Here is a 23,061-nt window from a genome sequence, read left to right as displayed (position 1 = left end):
AAAATTTTCTTAAGTTTTATTTTTTTATAATACTTGTATCGGGGGCTCTTAATCTCTTGTCACAATCCATACATTCCTCCAGTGTGTCAAGCACGTTCGCACATTTGCCGCCAACATCATTTTCAAAGCATTCTCTTCCCCCTTGAGCCCCTGATATCCACTCCCCAATTCTTCACCCTTCCTCCCCCGCCTGGTGGTTTAGTCTTAATGAAGCTGCCCACGTGGAGGTGATTTGTACTCAGGGCTGAGTAATCAAGTAAGTTGCTATTACTTGTGTTTATAATGCCACCATTTCTGACACCATGCTCTGTGTTAAAGCATTGTCCTGTAAGTGAAGGGTCTTTTAACATCAGAAATCCCACTTAATAGTACAGCAGTTTCTTCACACCTTAGGATGATGTAGCTTTTCAGGGTGAGAAGTAAGACCTACCTGAGAGTGGAGGTGTTGGGGTGGGAGATAAGGTGATCTGCTGTTGAAAGAAAAGCTGCTGTGCCTTCAGGTGTCTCCTGTAAAAGGTGGTTGATAAATGGCTGCTGACTGTAAAATTACTTGCCCTCATCCTCATTTCATGGCATATACTCTGGGTGGCCTTGGTCTGGTCATTTTTGTCAAGCCCTGTTGTTCCCTCACTGAGGGATTGGAATCTCAGCCTGGTTGTGATCTAATTGTCCGTAAGAAGAGTGATGACAGTGAAAGAGACATGGAAACCATCCATCTGTTGGACTACAAAACAATCTCCACAACCCGAGACCAAGAGAACTAGATGGTGCCCAGCGCCCACTACCAACCGCCCCGGAAAGGATCGTGTAGAACAGTGGTTCTCAACCTTCCTCATGCTGCACCCTTTAATACAGTTCCTCATGTGGTGGTGACCCCCCAAACCATACAGTTATTTTCATTGCTACTTCATAACTAAATTTTGCTACTGTTATGAATTGGACAACCCCTGTTAAAGGGTCATTGGACCCCCAAAGGGCTTGAGACCGACCCACAGGTTGAGAACCACTGTATTAGAAGGTTCTGGGAAGAGTGAAGGATGATTTGGAACAAAACTCAAAATCCTGAAGGAAACCAGGCTGATTGGTCAGACAGACTGGTAGAACTGAGACTATCGTCTTTGCTGACTCTTGCGGTCTGGAAGGGAACTGCCCCACCCTCAGCTCCTCCCTGTAGCTCAAGTATCAGCCAAACTGGGCAGGTCTGTAAGGGGAACAGTAAGTAACACGACTGATATGTGCCCACCTTAGGATAATTGACCATTGGAATCCCAGGGGCAGCATTTACCCAAGGACAAAGTTCAGAAGGCTTGGGAAAGAAGAAATGGAGGCAGAGAGAAAGGGAGGTGGGTTGATGGTATGCTGAGGGGGTTACAGTGAAGGAGATGTAACAATGTGTATGAATTGTTGAAGATGAACAGATGAACTGCTCTGTAAAGCTTCAAACAGGTAACAATAAAAAGTTCTTCAAGAGTTGTCCTTGATTCTAAACTCATTGATTTCGAGCTGTGCCAGCAGTCTGAAAGCCCTTAAGGACAGACACAGTCTGCCGCACTTTGTGTGCACCCTGACTCAAAGGCACTTGGGCTCAGAAACACTAACTGGAGGAGGAAGTGTTGGTGTTTTACTTTAGGAGAAAATAAGGATGTTATTTTGAAGTGATCATATGCTAAATTTACATCTCTGATTTTTTTTTCCCTCCTCCCCTTCAGGGTCAAAGTCAGAGTGGGGGTCATGGTCCTGGAGGTGGCAAGAAGGATGACAAGGTAAGTCAAGAGCCAGATCCCAAAGGTTGATTCAGAAAGTTGGTTCACAATTTAATGAAGAGAATGGAATTCTTCCTAAAGTTCCTGAAGGCCCTGGTGTGTATGTGCTGAGGAGCCCGGTGGCACCGTGCTTACATGTCGGGCTGTGGTCTACAGGGTCCGCTGGGAACCACCAGGGGTCGTTCTGCCTGTCCTGCAGGGTGGCCATGAGTTGGCATCACCTCGCTGGCAGTGAGTTTGGTGCTGAGTTTTGTAGCCGTTGTGGTGTAAATTGCAGGAGATAGCCTCAGGCTCAGCTGAGGAGTCATTTGGGATTTGTGGTTTTAATACAAATGATCCCTAATCATTTAACTAGCTGCTGTACAAGTGGAATGACCTTTTCACGTTATAGAAAAGAGGATTGACCTTGTTACATGGGTATTCGTTAATGAATTTTCAATGTGTGAAAGTAATCACATTGCAGAAGTGCCTCCAGATTTCCTGAGGGGTGAAGATTACCTCAAGTTCTCAACACTGAACTTGATTCTGACCTCTCCTTACCTAACTGCCATTTATGTGTATGAGAAATAGGATTGGTTGTATTCTTTAGAGGGAGGAGAAAGGAAGCACCGGTAGTTTGATAACATCCTAAAGGGAAGGAAAATGTATCTCTTGGAAATGATGGTGATACAGAAGTACATTGGTGTTTTAATACGGTTTCTGCCTGGGTTTTGTTCTGGGTTGATTTTTTCACTTCTGTTCTAAACACTTAAGGACAAGAAAAAGAAATATGAGCCTCCTGTCCCAACCAGAGTGGGGAAAAAGAAGAAGAAAACAAAGGGACCAGATGCTGCCAGCAAACTGCCCCTGGGTAATGGCATGGCTCCTCCTCCCTGTCTCTCCACGTGGCTGAGAGGGCTGCAGGGGACATGGGGTGCTCAGGTGCTAGCTTTGAGCCAGGAGCTCCATCCGAACTGTAACCCTTCTAGATTGGCATAAAAGCTATAGTTGGGCTTAAAATACTTTGTTTTCTTTAAATAGCCAGCTCCTCGGGTGTATTAAAAGTAGTCTTACATCATAAAGCCTAGTTTAAACTTGATTAATTCAGAAACACTTACTCCGTTGAATGGAATGCCCGGCACTGAAATTCAGGTCCTGGGAGCCTAAACGTCCTTGTTTGGGTGGCTTCCTGTTGAAAGTGAGTAAAAGTCAAGCCAGGTGGTCTGAGCCAGACCGCCTCTCCATTCCCACTCCTCCCAGCCTCCCTTGCTCATTGGTCACACTGTACTGCTTTGTCGTCCCCAAATACTCTTCCCTGAAGCAGACTCTTTGCCCTTGCACGTGCTTCTGCTGAAAACGTTCTCCCCGTAACCTTCCCAGAACTACGTGCTTCTCATCCCTCATGCTTAGCTCAGAGTCTCACCCCTACCCCACTTAAAATAGCCCCTTCGTCCTTAGAAGAAATAAACTGGGATTTAAATTATTGCTCAGTTAAAAAGGAAGGGAATTGGTATGCTTTGCTACGTATATTTTCACACACACACACACACACACACACACACACACACACACACGAGGGTAGTTGAATAGTAAAGACCTGCCACTCACCTGTGGTGAATCAGCGATGTATTCATAGAGAAATAGATCATTAGCCCAGAACAGAAGAAAATCCAGAACGAGACTCATTCATTGTACATGGATGTTTAATATTTTAAAAATCACATTTCAGTTCTGTGAAAAGAGGATGGATTCTCTGCTATAAATTGCTGGCATTTTTTACTTTCTGTGGAGAGAAAATTAAATTACACCCCCTTGTCCCTTGCCAGGTGGACTGCAGGCATATCTGTGACATTAAGTAAATAAATGAAAACATACAAATGTGTTTGTTTATTTAACTTGGGGAGGAGAAACTTTTCAAATTAAGTTAGGAAACACAGAGCCCAAAAAGAAGAGCTGGGCAGATGTATGTAGAACCCCTGGGGGCACAGACTTCAAAACAAAGTAGAAGGAGCAGTGTTAAGCCACACGTGTGACAAAGAGGGTTGATAGCCTCTCACTGAACCAGTGCATGTGTAGACAGCCTGCGTGCAGTGGCGTGTACTGACCGGGCAGTGTATGTAGCCGGTGTACATCCCCGTGGGGAAAAGAAAGCCACTGACTTTGTTACCTTTAAACAGGTAGATAGTTCAGCTGGTACACCCATTTTGGCCATAACCCCCTTCATTCCATTTCCACACCGGCTTAATCAGGGTTACAAAACTGAATTTTTCAGCCTACCCAGCTAATGTGAGTTAAGATTTCAATGCTTTTTGATTAAAGACGATTGGCTTAAGTGGTACAGTCAAAGAGCACGTTTTCGTTGACTCTGCAGTGACCCCTCACACGCAGTGCCGGCTAAAGTTGCTGAAGCTGGAGCGGATCAAAGACTACCTGCTCATGGAGGAAGAGTTCATCAGGAACCAGGAGCAGATGAAGCCCCTCGAAGAAAAGCAAGAGGCAAGTTGAGCGGCGGTGGCAGTGTGCTTCCCCAAACGGGAAAGTTCTGTGTAAAAGGCAGAGCTGTCGGCAGGTCAGCGAGCGAGCTTCAAGCAGCTGAGCCTGCCTGGATTTTAGGAAACCTCCTTGGCCTGGCAAAGGTGGTGAGCTGTCTGGAGTGCCACCCTCCTGGGTCTGACCTGCCTTTCTGTCTCGTACCTTCTTGGTAGGAGGAGAGGTCAAAGGTGGACGACCTGAGGGGGACCCCGATGTCGGTGGGGACTTTGGAAGAGATCATTGATGACAACCACGCCATCGTGTCGACGTCGGTGGGCTCGGAGCACTACGTCAGCATTCTGTCCTTCGTAGACAAGGACCTGCTGGAGCCGGGCTGCTCGGTCCTGCTCAACCACAAGGCGAGTCACAGGCATCAGCTGCCATCCCCCAGGGGTGCCGCCGCCGCCTCCCTGTCAGATCTGCCCCCTGCCCTGGAAGTCGATCGTGCACAGTGGGGAGTCACTCGTTCTGCTGTCGGCGCAGCGGGTGTGCCACCCAGGCCAGTGCTTGAGCTCAGTGTCCCCCCATCAGGTGCATGCGGTGATCGGGGTGCTGATGGATGACACCGACCCTCTGGTCACAGTGATGAAGGTGGAAAAGGCCCCCCAGGAGACCTATGCTGACATTGGGGGGCTGGACAACCAAATTCAGGAAATTAAGGTATGACTGGGAGCCAGCTTTGGTGTGCACTCTGGGCTTCTTACCGCTGCCCTGACCAGGGGCTTTTGGGAGTGACAGTCCTGTTGTGTGTGGTTCTTATCTCTTTGATTAGACCGGAAGCTGACTCAGCTCGCCAGTTGGGGTTCTTGGTTTTTGTTAACACTGTTGTGATCGTGTCTGCTGCGGCTGAGCCTAACACTTGCTGTATGTCACGTACTGTGAATGGTCTGTGTGGGGGTGTAATGTTCCTGAAGGGGTATCTGGAGACCTCCAGCTTTGTAAGGAAAGGCTGTGGGCCCCTCACAGGGTGGGGAGGGAGGTGGTCCCTGGAGATGGCTCGAGGCACTTTCATGTGTGAACACACCACACGTGACTCCCTCAGGACCCGTCGCAGCCCACTGAGACAAGTAAGGGGTAGCCCTCTGCTAAGTCAGAGACTCGTGTCCTCTGCTGGAGTAAGCAGTGCTGGGTATGGGAGCTGTTAAAGGAAGGCGCAGCTCCAGCATGGTCTCACTGCTAGGAGTCCGGCCCGCTGTCCCTGGAAAGGATGGTGGCGACCCGGCCTGTTAATGTTGCAGGTGATACGCTTTTAGTGGAAAACTGTTCCGTTTCACGCACCGTTTGCTTTCTGTAGGAGTCTGTGGAGCTTCCTCTTACTCATCCCGAGTACTATGAAGAGATGGGGATCAAGCCGCCTAAGGGGGTCATCCTCTACGGCCCCCCTGGCACAGGTATGCAATGCTCCCCTCCTTCCCGGGTCCTCAGCCCTTTGTGAGCAGCAGCAATGACTTGTACTTTGAGGAACCTCCGTTCAAACGGGGGCTCCTCTTGCTGTGCATCGGACTCACCTTTAAAAGTGCAGGGCACTCTATGATGCTCTCCTTCCCAACATGATCACTGTAGACAAAGCGGGTGCATAAGCAAATGTGGTGAAGAAAGCTGATGGTGCCCGGTTATCAAAAAGTATACCGTCTGGAGTCTTAAAGGCTTAGGCTTGAAGCTAAACAAGCAGCCATCTAGTTGAGAAGCAACAAAGCCCACATGGAAGAAGCACACCAGCCTGTGTGATCATGAGTTGACGGGATCAGGTATTAAGCACATCCAACCTAACGTGAATGGGGGTGGTGGGGGTGGGGTGAGCATGGAATGGAGACCCAATGCCCATCTATAGACAATTGGACATCCCCTCACAAAGGAGTCACAGGGAAGAGATGAGCCAGTCGGTGCAGTATAGCACTGATAAAACACACAACCTTCCTCTAGTTCATTGGTGCTTCCGTACCCCCACTATCATGACGGCAATTTTACCTTACAAATCAGATTAGACCAGAGCATGCACACTGCTACAGATAAGATCCCACAACAAAGGGAATCCAGGATAGATAAACCCCTCTGGGCCAACAATGAGACTAGAGATATCAGGAGGATTAGGGGAGGGGGAGGGGAGAAAGGGGGAATCGATCACAAGGATCAACCTAGAACCCCTCTTGGGGATGAACAATGGGAACAGGATGATGTAAGATATGAAGATAATCTTCTATGACTTAGCAAGGGTTTGTGTGGGTGGGGGGAGGGCGAAGAAATGGGGAGCTGATCAGGCTCAAGTGGGAAGAGAATGCTTTGAAAATGATGGCGGTGGCATATGTGCAAATGTGGTTGACACAGTGGATGAATGTGTGGATTGTGATAGGAGATGCCAAACTGGGTTCACCGTGCGGTAGAGGCCTAAGTTGTCTAGTCCAGGGCTTAGCAGGTCATGGCTCTGTAGACCCAAAGAGCATGGTCATTTGATGGCATCTCAGGATCTGCACTAAGGAGATTTCCCAGGTTTGAGGGCCTGGAAGGAAACCCTGCCCAGGTCCAGGAGCTAGACGGGAGCTGTGTTCTGACAGGTCAGACGGTGTGCGGAAAGTCGGGGCTGGAGCTGACAGGCACAGAATGAGCCTTGGCCTGTGAGCCTGCAGGGATGCAGCCTCTTCCTGGATCTTAGGTCCTCTTGTCTCTTCTGTCCATCGTCCTTGGTTGGTGTTCTCAGAGAACCTGCTGTCTACTCGACCTCTGCGCCCGCCATACCATACCACCTTGCCAGCCAGTGGCAACATCCACTCCACATCTGGGTCCAGAGCTTCACTTCCCATCCTCCATCCCACCTCCATGGAGTCTTCTGTGTCACTTAACCAGCCTGCTGTGTCCTGAGGCTGAGACCCAGCCCATGGCTCCTGTCCTCACTCACTGCCCACAAGGCCTAGTGCTTCCAGTCTAAAATAGCTAAGTTGGTGCATTTTGCTGGTGTGGTGTTCACCTGGAGGAACAGGCAGGGTCAAGAGTAGGACGAGGACAGTTGTTTGTGATCTCCCAGATCAGTGAGCGGGGCACTTGAAGGGGCCCACTTCAAAGTCCCTCGGGCCCTGAGCAGCTCGCCACCTGCGCCTGCAACAGTGAGCCCACCCCGGCACATGCTCGCCCACGCTGCCCGCGGCATACTGCTCCAGTGGCACTTCCTGTGTCTCAGGTCAAAGCTACTAGTCCTTCCCGGCCGTGTGTGTGTTCGTCATGAAGTTTCACGGGCTCGGTGCTGGGGTTCCACCCTGCGCTGGCTGCATTCACAGAAGAGGCAGGACAGGACACTTGTGTTCTGAAGGAACCGAGAAAGGGGAAGCTTGACTGGTCTTGGCTTGGTACCAAGCAGGTCTCCTCGCTAATTGTAGCCTGCAGATTCTTTGGTGAAACGGCATGCTGTGAAATTCTGTGAAAAACCTTTCCTGACATCACCATGGTGGGCTCAGGAAGCTACGACCCGAGTAACTAAACCTGGGACTTCCTAGGTGTCTCTGAACTTCCATCTGTGTCTTCTCTCGAGAGCAGCGTCCCAGGACACGGTGCCTGCCACATCGGGTGACCTGCCTGCTTTAGGGGCCGTGAGTGGTAGAGGTGATGAAGTTACAAAGCATTTGAAGTGTCTAATCTTTTGTTTTCATCTACAACAGGTAAAACCTTACTAGCCAAAGCAGTTGCAAACCAAACCTCGGCCACGTTCTTGCGAGTGGTGGGCTCAGAGCTCATTCAGAAGTACCTGGGCGACGGGCCCAAGCTCGTGCGGGAGCTCTTCCGAGTTGCCGAGGAGCACGCTCCGTCCATCGTCTTCATCGACGAGATCGACGCCATCGGGACAAAGAGGTAGCCCTTCTCCGCCACCTCCGAGTCACTTGAGGGTGACGGCACGCTCTTCTCCGGAGCGATCGGTCGCTGACCACTCACTGTCCTGCTCCGTGTCCTGCACGGGCCTGTGGCTCTCCGTGGGCCTGCTCTGTGGCCTGGTTAGTAACCATACTTGAGCCCCTGCTCTGAGCCAGCCAGCCACCGTTAGGTTTGGTGAGCACTGGGGGGCTCACAAAGCTCACGATCAGGTTGGGGACTAGGCATAAGCATGAGACACATTGCGTGGCACTGTAACTCGGCACGTGGAGCCAGACGCCAGGAGGGAGTGGTGCTTGGGCTGAGCTGTGGATAGGAAGAAACTTGTGAGAATGGAGGTATTCGCTGCCATCCCCTTGAACCTGAGGCCAATTCAGTCTGTATTCCTTCTCTTCTCTTTCAAAGATACGACTCCAATTCGGGCGGCGAGAGAGAGATCCAGCGGACGATGCTGGAGCTCCTGAACCAGCTGGACGGGTTTGATTCCAGGGGCGACGTGAAAGTGATCATGGCCACCAACCGGATAGAAACCTTAGACCCAGCCCTTATCCGGCCAGGTGAGGTGTGCGTCCGTGTGCGTGAGGGGCTGTAAGGACGAGGGAGACACTGCCCTGGAGCTTCTGCTCAGGTACAAAAACGGGCTGTTTAGTGAACCGAGGAAGTGACATGCTCTGCAACATGGCCCTTTAAACTCCACCCTTCTGTCTTCGCTTTTTCTTTACTGTAATGAATGTTCCCTTTTCAGAAGGAAGAATTTGCTTTTTTCTGAAGTAATTCCTGGGACGATGGTGGTAGACACCATCAAGTAGGCTTTGCTGGACAGCAGGGCCTCGTACAGCAGACGGACCGTGCCAGGTTCTGGGCCCTCCGCACAGCTCTGTGTTGGAGCCAGTGAGTCGGTCTGTCTCGTGGAGGGCCTTTCTCGTTCTCACTGACCCTCTGTGTCCCCGAGCCCGATGCCCTCTCCAGGGCCTGTTTCTCCTGACAGCGGGCCCACGGCCGGCTGGGAGAAAGGGTGCTCCAGCCTCCCTTTGAGGGAGCTTCTGGTGCTGTTTCTTCCCGCACAGTGACATAACATCTTCGGTGGTTCTTAGGACCACCTGTGTCCACTCTTGTATAACATGTTCACCGAGATGCGTGTGTTTTCCCACGAATGTATGCTGTCGGGCACTGGTCTTTTCGTTTATTTCTGGAACTAACAAAGTTGTTTCCTTTAAGTGGGGTGAATTTTAAATGTAGAAATTTATAAACTATAAAAAGAAATACTTGCTTTAAAAATCTTCAGCCTCATTCTAATAGATGTTTTTGTCTGGCTGACGGCCCGTATGAGGAGGAGGAGGAGGAGGAGTGGGCTGGTAGCTACGCTGACTGAGCCCTCCCCCCTGCAGGCCGCATTGACCGGAAGATTGAGTTCCCCCTGCCTGATGAGAAGACCAAGAAGCGCATCTTTCAGATTCACACAAGCCGGATGACGCTGGCCGAGGACGTCACCTTGGACGACCTGATCATGGCTAAAGACGACCTCTCTGGCGCTGACATCAAGGTGGGAACCACTCAGCCCACCAGCCAGGAGCGGCTGGACGTGCACCCCAGGGGGGTCCGGTTGGTGTGGGGTATGGGTCAGGCAACAGGGATGGCTGCTGTGGGTTAGCGGACGCCCAAGTGCTGGATCCACTTGTTAGTTTAATCACTGAGGTGAGGGAGGGGTCGTTTCGTGACTTGGCATGTGTCCCCAAGTCACCCGGAGCTACAAGTGTCTGGGCCTTGCTGGCTCCTCTGCTGGGCTGGGGGGGACGTCATGTGAGGGCTTAGATCCCTCAGCATTCCTCCCCGTGAGTGCCCAGCCGGCCGGAGAGGCTGCTCTTGGTTTGTCACTCTCCTCCACGCTGAGGACCAGCCTTCCCGGGCGGCCCGTGGCTGTGGTGAAGCCAGGCGGCATTCCGTCCGAAGGCCCTGGTGACTCGCTGTGAAGCGGACTCCCAGGACTCGGAGGCGGTTCTTCCCGGTTCTGGATGCTGAGGACATGAGCCCAGGACAGGCCGGTGTGCTCACACAGCAGGGATGAGCGGTGGAAGCCGTGCTTCTCTTAGGGAGCAAAGACGGTTCCGGCAGGACTGCAAAGGAGTAGTGCCCCACTCAAAGAGGGCGGCCTGCCGGCCAAACCATTTTGAATGTCATTCTAATCAGGTTCTCGTGCCAGGCTTCAACGTGTAATTTTTCTCTAGTTTTCTGCTCACCAAAATCTTAAAAATTTAGATCTGTTCCCATTTCACCGTCAGCTGTGACTAAGCTGGTTCAAACTGGTTGGAAGCCCAGTTAGACCCACACCCAAATGTACTCCTGCCCACCCCACCCTACCACTCTGTTCTCCCCAGTCAATTGAGGCCATTATTTTAATGAAGATCAGCAGTCAAAAATTTTAATGCCAGGATCAGGCATGTGTTTCTAATCACGTCTTATGAGTTGTTTCCCTTTGGACAATTATTAGAACAATAGATATATTAGAAGACATGCAAGAAGGCTTCAAAAGTTAATGAAAAATTCTGTTACTTTCAATTCCATTTTTTCTCACTCTTTGAGGCATGCTTGTGCCATACTGAACTCAGACCGTGTAATGAGAACGCGTGTCCTCACGACCGGAGGGAGATGAGCTCCGTGCACACGCTGTGTTCCCTTTAACTTAAGTCTGTGGTTTCCTGGGACTGTTAGTCCCTTTCCTGGAAGTGAGCCCAAACCCACCTGAGCAGGATTCCGGCCGACCTTTCTCTACCGTCATTACTCCCAGTTCCAACTCCACACAACACAGCTCGCTGCCCCCGAGTTGACCCCACAGGACAAGGTAGAACTGCCCCTGTCAGTTCCCAATACTGTAGCTCTGTGGGAGTGAAAGCAGCTGGTGGTTTCGAAACGCTGACCTTGCAGTTAACGGCCTAACCACTACGCCGCCAGGGCTCCTGCTCTCAGTGTGAGCCACCCCCAATCTTCCCGGAGGCTTTGAGGTTTGGTTTCGTCCAGTGCTTCAGACCTTACTTCACGGCCGCGCTCGGGCTGCTTGCTGGCCTTTCTGAACCCGCTGCTCTCTCCTTGCAGGCTATCTGCACCGAAGCAGGCCTCATGGCTCTGCGGGAGCGCAGGATGAAGGTCACAAACGAAGACTTCAAGAAGTCCAAGGAAAACGTGCTCTATAAGAAACAAGAAGGCACCCCCGAGGGGCTCTATCTCTGAGGGAGTCCCCCACACAGGGCGTTGAAGACGTGGTGGGGAGTTTTCCCGGCCCCTCCAAGAATGGGGTGGAGATGGGCTGACCAGTGGGTCCATATTCCATCGCTTCCTTAGTGAAACATTCTCCCTCGTTTGTATGTGTGTGTGTTTGTGTGTGTGTGTGTGGCAGTCAGGAGACTCGGTGGGCTGGGCAGCCCTGTCCCCAATAAAATCACTCTTTCCAGACCTGCTGTCTGCTGCTGATTCACATCCGCTGCTCAGCAGCCAGCACGTTGGGCACCTGGTGCCCAGGAGCGAGGAGTCAGCCTCCAGTCCCTGTGCCCCTGCAGCATCCCGCAGAGCTGCGGTAGAGTTGTCACTGGGGTGATTATTGAGAATGACCCCAACCACCCACAGCTGTTAATGTTTGAGTAATCATGGCACTGTCTCCTCTGGGTTTGGGGCCCTTTGAGCCCTCAGCATCCTGGGGCGGGAGAGAAGTGTTCCTGTTCCCCGGAGACTTGGCTTCTTGAAGAAACCACACACGGTCCGGGCAGAGGAGAGGCCAGAGCAGCCCTATCCATCCTCCCTCCTCCTCCATCCTGCACGCACAGCTCTGAGCAATGCACTGGTCTGACAGCACCCAGGAGCACAGGCTGGGTGTGCTCGGCTGCTGCCATAGCCGGTGGACACCAGACCACCAGAAGCCCACCAAAGTCAAGGTGGCCAGACTGCTCCTTCCTGGGGGAGACGCCCTCTTGTTCCCTCAGGCTGTTGGCAGGACTCAAGTTTCCACAGCTGTGGACCCCTCAACCCTCCATTTTGAGCCAGCAAGAGCGGGTGAGATTCCACCAGGCCTCACCCTGGCTTTCCTCTACTTTTAAGCCGCCCGCCCTCACCCCACCCCCGGTGCAGGCTACTTCTTGTCTGGCTGCAGAGTGGTTCCAGGGATGTGGTGGGGCATCTTTGGGGTGCTGCATGGGGCAGCTCAACCCAGGCTGAAGACACTCCTCGGGAGGGGTGGACAACCCCGGGTGGGGGTGTCAAGAGCCCAAGCATGTGAAGGGTGGGCTAGCAGTGTACAGGGTCAGAGGACATGGTGTGGGAGGCCAATGGCACTGGGTATTGGAGCCCATGGGGGGCGGGGGGAGGGGGGTGTCCATGGGGTTTCCATAGTGGCTGCAACACTGGGTGCAAACAGCATGGGTGGGGACAGAACAGGACCAGGCAGTGAGGCATTGTGTCGTTCCCAACACCTTGGGAAAGCAGTCGCAGGACAGAGTCGGAGACAGGGTGGGTGCACAGTTGAGGAACCGGTGTCTTGGGCACATCTGAGTTGGGGTGGCTACCGTTCTCCACCTTTCTCTGAGGGCCTCTGGAGAGCTCAGCTGCCGCGGGGCGGGGCTCGCTAAGCCCGCACTCCCACTCGGCAGGTCTGTGGTTAGACTTTATTCTGGTGAAACAGAAAATGTACCGACCGTTCTCACATGTGCAGTGCAGTGGCAAGTCACAGCTGTTCCCAGATGGCTTCACCACCCTTCACCCCAACTGCACCTCGAGCAGTACACCCACTGCCAGCCAGTGGGTTCCCACTGCCACTGAGCCCAGAGGACACACAACTGCCCCAAACAGCTTCTGAGATGGTAAAATCTTCCTTTAGCTCTTTCTATGTAGAGTGGCTGCTGCGGTTGAATCATGAATCTTTGAATTCTCCAACAAGCATTTGGCCACTACGTCACCCACCGGTACTCCTAGCACTTAAGCACCAACTACTCCCCACTCAGTGACCCCAGGTAACCTCTAATCACCTTGACTGCACTGGCTCTCCTGAGCAGCTCATTGAGGTGAGCCATTGCAGCATGATCGGTCCTGTGTTACCTCAGCTGTTTTCAAGGTTTGTTCACTTCACAGTCAAATAGCAGAATTCCAATCAAAAGTTTTCCATACAAGGATCTACATATAACCCCCTCCCTGGGGGCCAGACAGTGGTAAAGGGGGTGAAGGGAGACGTTGGACAGTGTAAGATTTGACAAAATAATCTATAAATTATCAAGGGTTCATTGGGGGAAGGGGAAAATGAGCTGATACCAAGGGCTCAAGTAGAAAGCAAATGTTTTGAGAATGACGGCAACAAATGTACAAATGTGCTTGACATGATGGATGGATAGTGATAAGAATTGTACCAGCCCCCAATAAAATAATTTTTTTTAAAGTTTTTCAACACCGATTTTTTAAAAAACTCGAATGAGTTCACATCCTTTTTGAATTTTGGAGTAAAAGTGAGATTTGTCTGGTATTTTAAGCACTGGGTTGCTAACCACAGGGCCAGCAGTTCAAAACCACCAGAGCCGCTCCATGGCAGAAAGATGATTTCTGCTCCTATGAAGACAGCATCTCAGATCCCACCCTGCTGGGTCACGGAGTATCAGGATCAACTCGATGGCAGCACGAGATGATGGCAAGGGTTACACGGGAGCCCTCAGATTTAAGCAGCTCTGTACTGTTTGACGTCCTCCACACGGACAGGAGGAAAACCACCCAACTGAATGCCCAGGCAGACTGGAGGGGCCTGCTGCCTACTTTCTACAACCATCACCTGAGAGCCGAGTGGGGTCCAAGCCCCAAACTCACCTACTTGCTCTTGGAATGTAGCCGGTCTCCCGGTAAGTGAGCCGGGTGGTGCCATCTCGCCCAGTGTGCGCCCTGCCTGGGCATGGGAACCCAACGCCAGCTCCTTCCTGTGCTCCCCAGCCCCAGGTCGTGCCTGTCACCTGCCACACGCAGGATGAGCAGAGGCAGAACGCTAGGCCCCAGTGCCCGTGATGGGAGACGTGTCATGGCTCTTTCTTTCCTCAGAGCTGCTGAGGTGCACGTGCCACACGGAGTGGGCACCCTGGTTTGTGCACGTGTGGTCAGTAGAGACGGCGCCGAGAAAGACATGGATGGACACAGTCACCGCCAACAGTGGGCTCAGGCACAGGGACAACAGGACCGCTCAGGACTGGGTACTCTCTGTAGTGCGGAGGGTCACTGGTCAGAGCCAGCGCGATGACACCTAGTAACGTTAAACACTGCCACTTCAGTCCCCGCGACCCTGCTTGTCACCGGGGTTCGTTTGAGATTCTCCCAGCGCCCTAAGCAGCTCACTGTCTTTGGCTGAACGGTGGTCCATTGTAGGGTAATTTGTGTCCTGTTTTTCGGCTGACGGACACTTGGGTTCTTTCCGCCTCGTAGCTATTGAGAACGAGGTCCAAACTGTTTTCCTGGTCCCCGTTCTCTGGGTTCATACCTGGGAGAGAACTGCAGGTGCTGCATTCCTGACAGGGTCTGAGGTGATGCTGTTGGCCCAGAGGCAGGCATCCTGAGCAGAAGCGCCCAGGACACAAGTGCTACCAGGGACACAGGTTTCCGTGACTGCTGGTAGAGCTGTACCCTAACTGCCGTGGGAAGATCAGTGTCGCCCGACCTCCCAGCCCAAACTGGCCTGACCTTCAAATCGCAACTACAAGAGCCCAAAGGACTTGGTGAGGCCACCAGAGGCCAGGTGAGGGGGACATGTGTACCAGGGTGGGGTTGGTGTTGACTGGGCAGAGTAAGAGCAGAATGACCAAGATGCACACTTCTCAACCCACAAAGGTTTAATTACCACTTGGTTCAACTCTTCCTCTGTACTTAGATACATATATAATATGTAAAACACCAGGTTTTGTGTCATTTAAACATCTACCAACGTGAAGATGTGGGAGGCCGAGAGCTCAGACACAAACAAGAAAGGTGCTGAGATAGGGCGCTCGGCGCCCTGACGTCCGCCAACTTGCCCTGTTCGCCGGGCTCTAGTCTTCCAGCAGGAGCTCCAGCTCCTCCAGGGGCAGGCGCACCCGCAGCTCCTTCTCAGTCATCAGGTCCAGGATCTCTTGCATCTCATCCGGGAAGTACTCTAGGGCATCCATGTACAGCACCTACAGCAGGGAAGGGACACCGACAGTTAGCCAGCCACTTCCTGGGTGTGGGGAGAGCTCAGCAAACAAGTAGCAGCAGGTTCCCAGGGAGCACGTGGGCCAGCTCCAGGAGAGCTGCCAAGGGAGAGGCAGTGAGGGAAACTGCAGGCAGATGTCATGGTCACCGGCATGCTTCTGAGCTGCTCTGACCCGAGGCCCCCACTCAGAATCAGGGCTGAACTTTGGGCAGATCTTGGTAAACCAGCCAGCACTCCAGCTCCATCACAACAGACATGAAAACACATGGGGCTCAACCACCACAGGACAGTGTCACTATAAACAAGGCCCTGGCCACTCAGACGTCACAGGGCCAGCCAGGCAGGCGGGGGCCAAGCTGAGCCTGAAAGAAGGTCCCTGGGAACCAGAAGACACCTCTGCTTTGAAAAACATACCTTTGCCCAGGGGCAGTTCTGGAGTGCTTTGTAGAACACACCTTTGCTTCTCTCTCTATTTCCCAGGGAAACCTGAGGCACGGACAAATCATAAAAGTGGTTACTGAAAGGAGAGAAAAACCCTCCTGGACCAACCAAGGAGCCCTGGTGGTGCAGTGGTTACACATTGTGCTGCGAACTGCAAGGTCAGCAGTTCAAACCCACCAGCCCATCCTCGTGAGAAAAATGGGGCTTTCTACTCCCAAAATGTTAGCCTCGGAAAACCTGCAGCAGCAGTTCTACCCTGTCGCTATGAGTCAGCATCGACTCGATGGCAGTGAGGAGGGGTGAGGTACCAACCAAGCCTGCAGGTGGCCCTCCAACTGGCGGGCAGCCTGCCACCACCAGGCCTGTGAGGCCTGTCCCCAGGTGCCTTGGAGGCCATGGCCTGGCAGGGGGTGATAAATCAGTTTCCCCTCCTCGTGGCCGCAGAGCACTGACCTTGAACACCCCTCTACAGTCAGACTTTGCTCTGCTCCAGCACTGGGAGCCCAGCATTAGCAAGAGCTGGGACCAAGCCTGGGACAGGAGTCTGGTGACTTTACACAAAGGAAGGTTGCTGAAAACAGCCTTTCCAAGAACTGATAACCAGTCCCGTATTCAAAGCAGAGCTTCCCATCAGACACTAGTCCCAGTCCCCTTCCTCAGCAGGTTGTCTGTGCGTGGGGGCCACTCCTGGCTCTCCCCTCTCGGCCCACCGGGGAAGCAGCAGCAGCATGTGGCCCCCTCTGCCAGGGGTGGGGCTGCTGCTCGGCCTCCAGGACAGCACAGCTCTCTGCAGGGTGGCACCCTTGGGCAGGGGTGCCGAGAGCAGCACCGGCGCTCCTCCATCAGGTTCCCCTCCCCACCTCCCAGGACAGCCGGCCTGGGTGGCAGGAGCTCCAGTCGACGGCTCAGGTCTCCCCCCAAGAGAACACCAAGGCTCTGCAGTCTGTCCAGGTGGGTCAGTCCCATATGTCGTTGCCTGCCCACTCCCCCACCCCACCCCCCACGCCTCGTTCGCAGGCAGCACTGTGTCCTCCTCTAACACCGACTACACGTGACCTCTGTTCCTGCGGCCACGGAGGGGAATAGGAAACTACCACCTCCCACCCTGCCCTCCTGGTGGTCCTGGCAACCCGCTGGCCCTGCTCTCCCAGCAAGCAAGGCGGAAGCAGAGCTGTGGGCCACTATGACACCCACGGATTGATTTTCTTACCAAAAAATGCAAGTACATCCTCCACAGCAGGGGGCACTGTCTGCCCCGGTCAGTCTGGATCGCGTGCTCGAATAGGGCCTGGATGCGGTTGGTTAAGCCAATCTCGGGGATCGTGGTATGTATTTCTCCACCATCCACCCTGCCAAGAAGAGGCCCCTTTCACTCATCACGGTGGGGGAGGAGGGGGCTGCGCACTGACAACACAGAGCAAATGCCAGTGCAGCACATGCCAGCAACCCCTGGGATAGAGCAAGTTGGAGAGCGGGGCTGCCCCGTCACCATAACCATGGTGTAGAACAGCTGCTGTTGGCTCATTTCTGACCCCGTGCGTGTTGGAAGAGAGCTGAGCTGGAGGTACCTTGGCCCTTTCTCTTGATGCGTCTGGGGGTGGACTTAAACGGCCCACGTTGCCGTGAGCAGCTGCGTGCATAAACTGGCTGTGCTATTCAGCAACTCCCAGAGTCGGAGATGATGGCAAATTACAGCATATGTGAAGCAGAGACGCGCCATTAAAGGCAGGGTCCCAATGAAATAAACGGAGACAGTCAACGGAAAACCTCTTGAGAGGTAGGCTTGCTAGGTGCAAGCAGGTGGGGTGAAGCAGCAGGTTCTGGAAGGGATGGTGTGTAAGCTAATGTGTTCCCAAGACCCTCTTCCCACAGGGCATCAGAGGCAGCCATCTGAGACACAGCACAGCTGTTACTCCTACCGGTGAATGTCAGTGATCACCCTCTGCTTAGCACCCCTCAGAACCACCCGGGGTGGCTTCTCCAATCGCCCCTACTTACCCAGGAGACACTAAGGCACAGGGGAAGCCCGCCCACCCACCCACCCACTGGACAGTGGAAGCGCTGGGATGGAATCCAGAGCCTGTGCCCTTGGCCTGCATCTTCCACAAGCGCTCCCCAGGGGTTCTGCCACCATGCTCTGTGACCAGGGCTCCCAGAGGCCTGCCCTAGGAAAACGGGAGTCTTTCCCGGCTCCGTGAGGAGCTCCTCCGCTTTCAGGAGGCTATTCTGACCCCAGGCACCCGCCCACCCGAGCAGAAAACGAGCCTCGCGGCACTCGGGAACACACAAGACACACAGGCTACCTCTGAACGGTCTCCACCCGTTTCTTCCTCGCTTTCTCTGTCTCGATCGCAAACAGCCAAGGCTCCAGGGATTCAGTGGACCTAGTGATGGCATCAAAGAACCTCCTGGTCTTGCTGGCACTGTGAGACCTGCTCTGCGTCTGGACGTACGCCCTCCACAGGGCCTGATTGCCCGGGTACAGCCTCAGTGACTCAGTGAGCGCCTCCCGCAGCGGGGCCAGCGGGTGCACGCTGACCCTCAGGTGGAACTGCAGCAGGCTCGTGTGCAGCAGTGTGACGGCTTCCAGCTCGCCTGCCCACTTCTGCGGCTGCCCGGCGGACCCCGCTCCAGAGCCTTCAGACACTGCCGAGCCCTTCAGCTGCGCCCACACCTGCTCATGAACGCACCCCGCAGCCTCAATGCCCACGGTCAAGTACTGGAAGAGCATGAAGCACTTGGCCAAGCTGACCAGGCGGCTGGGGCGGCAGGCGGGACCTGGCTCTGAGCCGCAGCTCTCCTCCAAGGCGTCCTGCAGCGCATGCTCATAGGCCTTCCGGGCCTTCAGAATGTGCACGGGCAAGACGTGCCCGGGGTAGGGCTTGTACGGGGTGCTCTCGGCCAGCCCCGTCAGCACGTGGACCGCCCTGGACGCCGTGGCCTCCTGCGCGGCTGGCAGCAGCTCCACCTCAAGCTGCGCGTAGAGCAGGCTGAGCTCGCAGAGCTGCGCGTCCCGCAGGCCTCCAGCTCCCACCATGCTGAGCGCCGTGTCAAAGACCTTCCTGGCGTCCTCTGTGTTGCCCAGCAGCCACTCCAGGTGGGCGTAGTGCCGCCAGAGGCCCACGCTGCTGCTGCTCTCGGGCTCCCTGAGGAGGTTCTTGGCCAGCTTCCTGCAGTTCTTCCCCTGGGACCGCAGTTTCTTCTTGGCTTTCGTATGCAGACACCACACGACCTGCGGGTGAAGCAGAGAAGGGATGGCTGCAGGTGTGCTGCCGTCGTACAGCTGCCCACCTCACCGTCAGCCTCGGAGCCTGGCCGGCCCCTGCCCCAGCACACGTGTAAATGCTCAAGATCCGGCTTCCAGCAGGGCGGAGCGCATCCCCAACACTGTACCCACACCTCCCTGTGAGAGCCCCACAAATGAGGCTTCTCCATTCGTGGTGCCCTTCTCCAGAGATGTGGGTGCTGAATTGTACTAAAGACCAAACCAAAAACCAAGCTCACTGCCACGAGCCGGTGCTGACTCATGGCAACCCTACAGGACAGGGTGGCACTGCCCCTCTGTCGATGAGACTGAGACGCTTACAGGAGCAGAAAGCCCGTCTTTCTCGTCAGGAGCGACTAGTGGTTTTGAACTGCCGAGCGAGCAGACAGCCCAGCCGGGGAGACTGTAGTTTAAGCATCAGGACCACGGTGTGAAGATTCAGCACTGGCTTGTGGCCAGCAGAGGGCAGAGAAGCTGACCTCAGTCAAGATCAGCGGTTCTCAACCTGTGGGCCGAGACCCCTTTCGGGGTTGAACGACCCTTTCACAGGGATCGCCCGATTCATAACAGTAGCAAAATTAGTTATGAAGTAGCAACGAAAATAATTTTATGGCTGGGGAACTGTATTGAAGGGTCACGACATTAGGAAGGTTGAGAACCACTGGTCTAGATCTGGCTGGCAGTGGGAAACAGGGTTAAGTAAGCAGCTTATCTATTTTCATAAGCCCTCAAGTCCGCTAACCCTGCTCATTAGACTTAAACTTGGGTTTTCACACCAACTGCTCATACAGCCAGACCGCTGGAAAACAGTAAATAACACACCAACAGTTCGGGAGGCACCCAGGCAGGGCTCCCCCGCTGGGAGCACTGGACAGAGGCCGGACTGACCTTTGCAGTCTCGTGCTGCAGCCAGGCGGCGCAGAGGCGGGCCTTGTCCTTGCCGGAGAACAGCGGCAGCGCCAGGTGGAAGATGTTTCGGATGAACTCCTCACCTTCCCGGTCATGGCCCGGGGCCCCGCACGGAACACCAAACTGGTCCATGCGGCCCACACGGCTCACGCCGGAGAAGGTGGGACTGGCCCTGCTCAAGGGCTTCTCGCCACCGAGGCCCCCAGTGAAGATGCTGCTCTCGTCCAAGGCCATGTAGAGGCAGGAGGCCGGCGGGGTGAAGTCACAGGGCACACCCAGGAACTGCAGGAAGGCCGCCACCAGCTGGAACCGGAGCTCTGGGCTGGCGAGTCTGATCAGACACTGGCCGATGTCATCGAACAGCACCTGCAACCAAGACAAGATGCAGCAGCCACCCCTGGGGACCCCCGTGCCTCGTGAGGGAAGCAGTCAGAAAGCCTTCCAGGCTGTCCCCATGAGCCCGGTGCTCACCACCAACCCCATTCTCTACACAGATTTCAAACAGGCCGCAAGCAGGCTTTCTCAAGGAACCTGCAGGCCTTACACCCCACAGGGTCTTGTCTGGCAACCATGACCCTATGTAACTCAAGGGTCCCCTTGAGTGGGGCCAACTCGCTGGCAGCTAAGAACAATGACAAGTTTCCTGTCCAAGACACAACCTACCAGCAGCCTCACAGGTCTCCCTAGAGGGTGGAGGGGGACAGCCATGGGTCTGCAAGGCCTGGCACTGGACCCAGTCAGGCCGAGCTGTGGAGGGGGCGGGGGGGATGCCACAAGCTGGTACCCAGAGTATGTCAAGGGCAGGGCCTAGGGGGCTGGCAGACTGGTAGATGTCAGGGTCTGCTCACTCCTGACAGCACCCTGCATGGCCTGCTATAGTTCCTGTGGGTAAATTACAATGGAGCACAATTTTCATTTTAAGACGGAGATAGCCAGCTTTAGGATTTGGTGGTCTTTTTGAACAAAATAGCTCCAGGAAATGAAGTTGGCTGGGAAGATAGCTACACTGCAGCGGTGCTATGGGAACGACGGACTGTGCCAAAAGCAATCGTGAGAGCCTCTTCCCAAGCTGCGCGCATGGCAAGAGGCAAGGCCTGGAGGCGGGCACACAGGGCCAGGTGCTGCTCACCGGGGCAAAGCAGTCAACAGAGCAGAAACCCGGGCTCCACGATGGGAGCTCTCCTTCCAGGCAGTGCTGGAGGAGGAACCGAAAGCAGAGAAAGCTCGCTGAGACAGCCGAATTTCGAACCTCGACACTCAGCTTCCACAAGGTGAGCGTGGACCCTGCGACTCTGAAGCACCACTGGCAGGGCCTGCTCTTTTCTGGGCGCTCACTGGCAGCTGGTCAGAGGACCTGCTTTGTGGGCAGCCAGTGGCCTAAGTTTCCTGAGAAGCTGGCCCTGCTGGCCACCAGGAGTTGACCACCTTTCCCCCACCCCGCTCCCCTCACGGAGGCCTAGCCTCAGTCTCGCAGGCCCTGCAGGTTCCAGGCACCCCAGGCCCTTGACCTTCCCCCGTCCATGCTCAGGGAGCATGGACGTGTCAGCGCCAGAGTCACGCAGCAAACACAGGCCCGAGTGCCCACCGACAGGCTCCTACCTCCCAGGGAGGGCTGCCCAGCACACCCCAGCTGACACCTGCTCCCTCTGCCCCCAGGTGCGTCCCACCCAGAGCAGTGCACTGGCACTCTTTTAAAACAGGGTCGATTCCGGGCATCAAAGGAAAAAGGCTTCCTTTACGCTGGTTTGAATCCTCCAGAGCTGCTGCTCTGAAACTCAATGGACAGGAAAGGTGACGGTGGGGACGCCTAATTGGGGCACGAGTGCTGGCTCTCCTGCGGAGTGGCCACAAGGACAGAGACCACAGCAGTGAGGCAGCGATTCCTAGTCCCTCAGGCTCCGCATGAAGGACCTGAGTTATCTGAAGACGGCCATCTACAGCGAGGTGGCCGTGAGTGCCAGGGGCGACTGAGGAAGAGAAGGCCTGGCTGGTCCCTGACGGCCCCCCACCAGTAGTGGAGCCCAGTAGGAGGGGCATGCCCACGGACAGAAGCACATGAGCCCCTCCTCCACCACGCAAGACCTCAAGGCCCATGCCTCTTCCGGATGCCGAGTGTGCCATGGAGAGGTGAGGTGGCCGAGCCCCAGCAGCGCCCCTAGGGGGTGGGCTCACCTGCCTCTCGGGGTCCTCGCAGTCCTCCTCGGTCTGCTTCTTGGTCCTGTCGGGGCGCCAGGGGCGCCAGTGGCGGCGGTCTCGGGAGCGCTCTGCACGCAGCCAGATCTGAGCCCGAGGCAGGGTCCTGTCTCCTATCTCCTGCTCGTCCTCATCCGGCTCCTCATCCTCCTCATCTGGACGACAACAAAACTCCTGCTTCACCTGCTCAGCCAGCAGCCCTGCTGCCACCCAACCCACCTGCAGCTGACACCGAGCTGGACACCTGGAGGGCTGGGACAAGGGGGACCCAGGCCGACCCCTGAGGCTGCGAGGGGCGCCCATGTCACCAGCCAACCTCCCGGGGCAGGGGGCAGAGGAGCGACGAGGGTGCAGCAATGCCCATGGGCGTGGCAGAGTGCCCGCCCACCTGGCACTGCCCAGCAGGGCCTCCTGTGAGGGCCACATGTGCCCTCCAGCCCTGAAAGGCAACAGGGGAGACACTGGGCGCTTTATTGATTGTATCTTTAATCAGCTACCCTAAGCAGCCACGAGGGTCACCGACCAGCAGTTCTAGAAGACTGACTTCCACTGCATCACAGTACTGGCTTGGACAGATAATCTTAAGCTACTGAATTTTTAGCCTGTACCTTCATGAATGCTTATGACCCGTGCTTATTAGAACTTGCTATAAAAGAATGTTGTTGGTTTTTTTTTTAAAGAATGTTTTAAGTCAAGAGATCCTTAGCGTTTGTAATTTACAGTGTTTCTTAATTCAGAAGATGCTCAATGAAAAGAGGAAAAATGTCAGAGCCACAAGTGAAGCTGGACATTAACCCCATAACCCCCGGGGAGCATGACCAGGTGCCGTCACAGCACAGTGACAGGCACCCGTCCTCAGACCTCTCAGGCTGGTCACACAGGAGCACATGCATGCACGTTCCCAGCAGCATGAACACCCTGGAACAGGAAACCGGACACCACCACCC

General features: G+C 54.5%; 2 protein-coding genes across 2 annotated transcripts in view; one reads left to right on the top strand and one right to left on the bottom strand.

The window, feature by feature from the left end:
* The first annotated feature begins 1,687 nt into the window (after nt 1-1,687).
* Nucleotides 1,688-11,576, top strand: PSMC1 (proteasome 26S subunit, ATPase 1). Its single transcript, XM_004698757.2, has 10 exons — nt 1,688-1,763; nt 2,517-2,613; nt 4,114-4,238; nt 4,448-4,633; nt 4,806-4,934; nt 5,569-5,665; nt 7,922-8,111; nt 8,535-8,686; nt 9,518-9,672; nt 11,220-11,576. The coding sequence occupies exons 3-10, from the start codon at nt 4,179-4,181 to the stop codon at nt 11,352-11,354; spliced, it is 1,104 nt and encodes a 367-aa protein (XP_004698814.1). The 5' UTR covers nt 1,688-1,763; nt 2,517-2,613; nt 4,114-4,178; the 3' UTR covers nt 11,355-11,576.
* Nucleotides 11,577-14,945: 3,369 nt separating this feature from the next.
* The window catches only part of NRDE2 (NRDE-2, necessary for RNA interference, domain containing), a 24,067-nt gene continuing 15,951 nt past the window's right edge, over nt 14,946-23,061 (bottom strand). The window contains exons 6-12 of the mRNA XM_013003682.2: nt 22,431-22,553; nt 22,094-22,333; nt 19,901-20,287; nt 18,051-18,979; nt 16,958-17,096; nt 15,721-15,792; nt 14,946-15,289 (exon numbers count right to left, since the gene is read on the bottom strand). Of these exons, the coding sequence (XP_012859136.1) occupies nt 15,164-15,289; nt 15,721-15,792; nt 16,958-17,096; nt 18,051-18,979; nt 19,901-20,287; nt 22,094-22,333; nt 22,431-22,553 (2,016 nt within the window). The 3' untranslated portion in view covers nt 14,946-15,163. The remainder of the gene's footprint in view (nt 15,290-15,720; nt 15,793-16,957; nt 17,097-18,050; nt 18,980-19,900; nt 20,288-22,093; nt 22,334-22,430; nt 22,554-23,061) is intronic.

Source organism: Echinops telfairi, unplaced genomic scaffold (assembly GCF_000313985.2).
Source record: "Echinops telfairi isolate 266 unplaced genomic scaffold, ASM31398v2 ScPeMD7_18;HRSCAF=68, whole genome shotgun sequence".
In the NCBI taxonomy this organism is placed as follows: Eukaryota; Metazoa; Chordata; class Mammalia; order Afrosoricida; family Tenrecidae; genus Echinops; species Echinops telfairi.
This window is presented reverse-complemented; position numbering and strand designations above follow the sequence as displayed.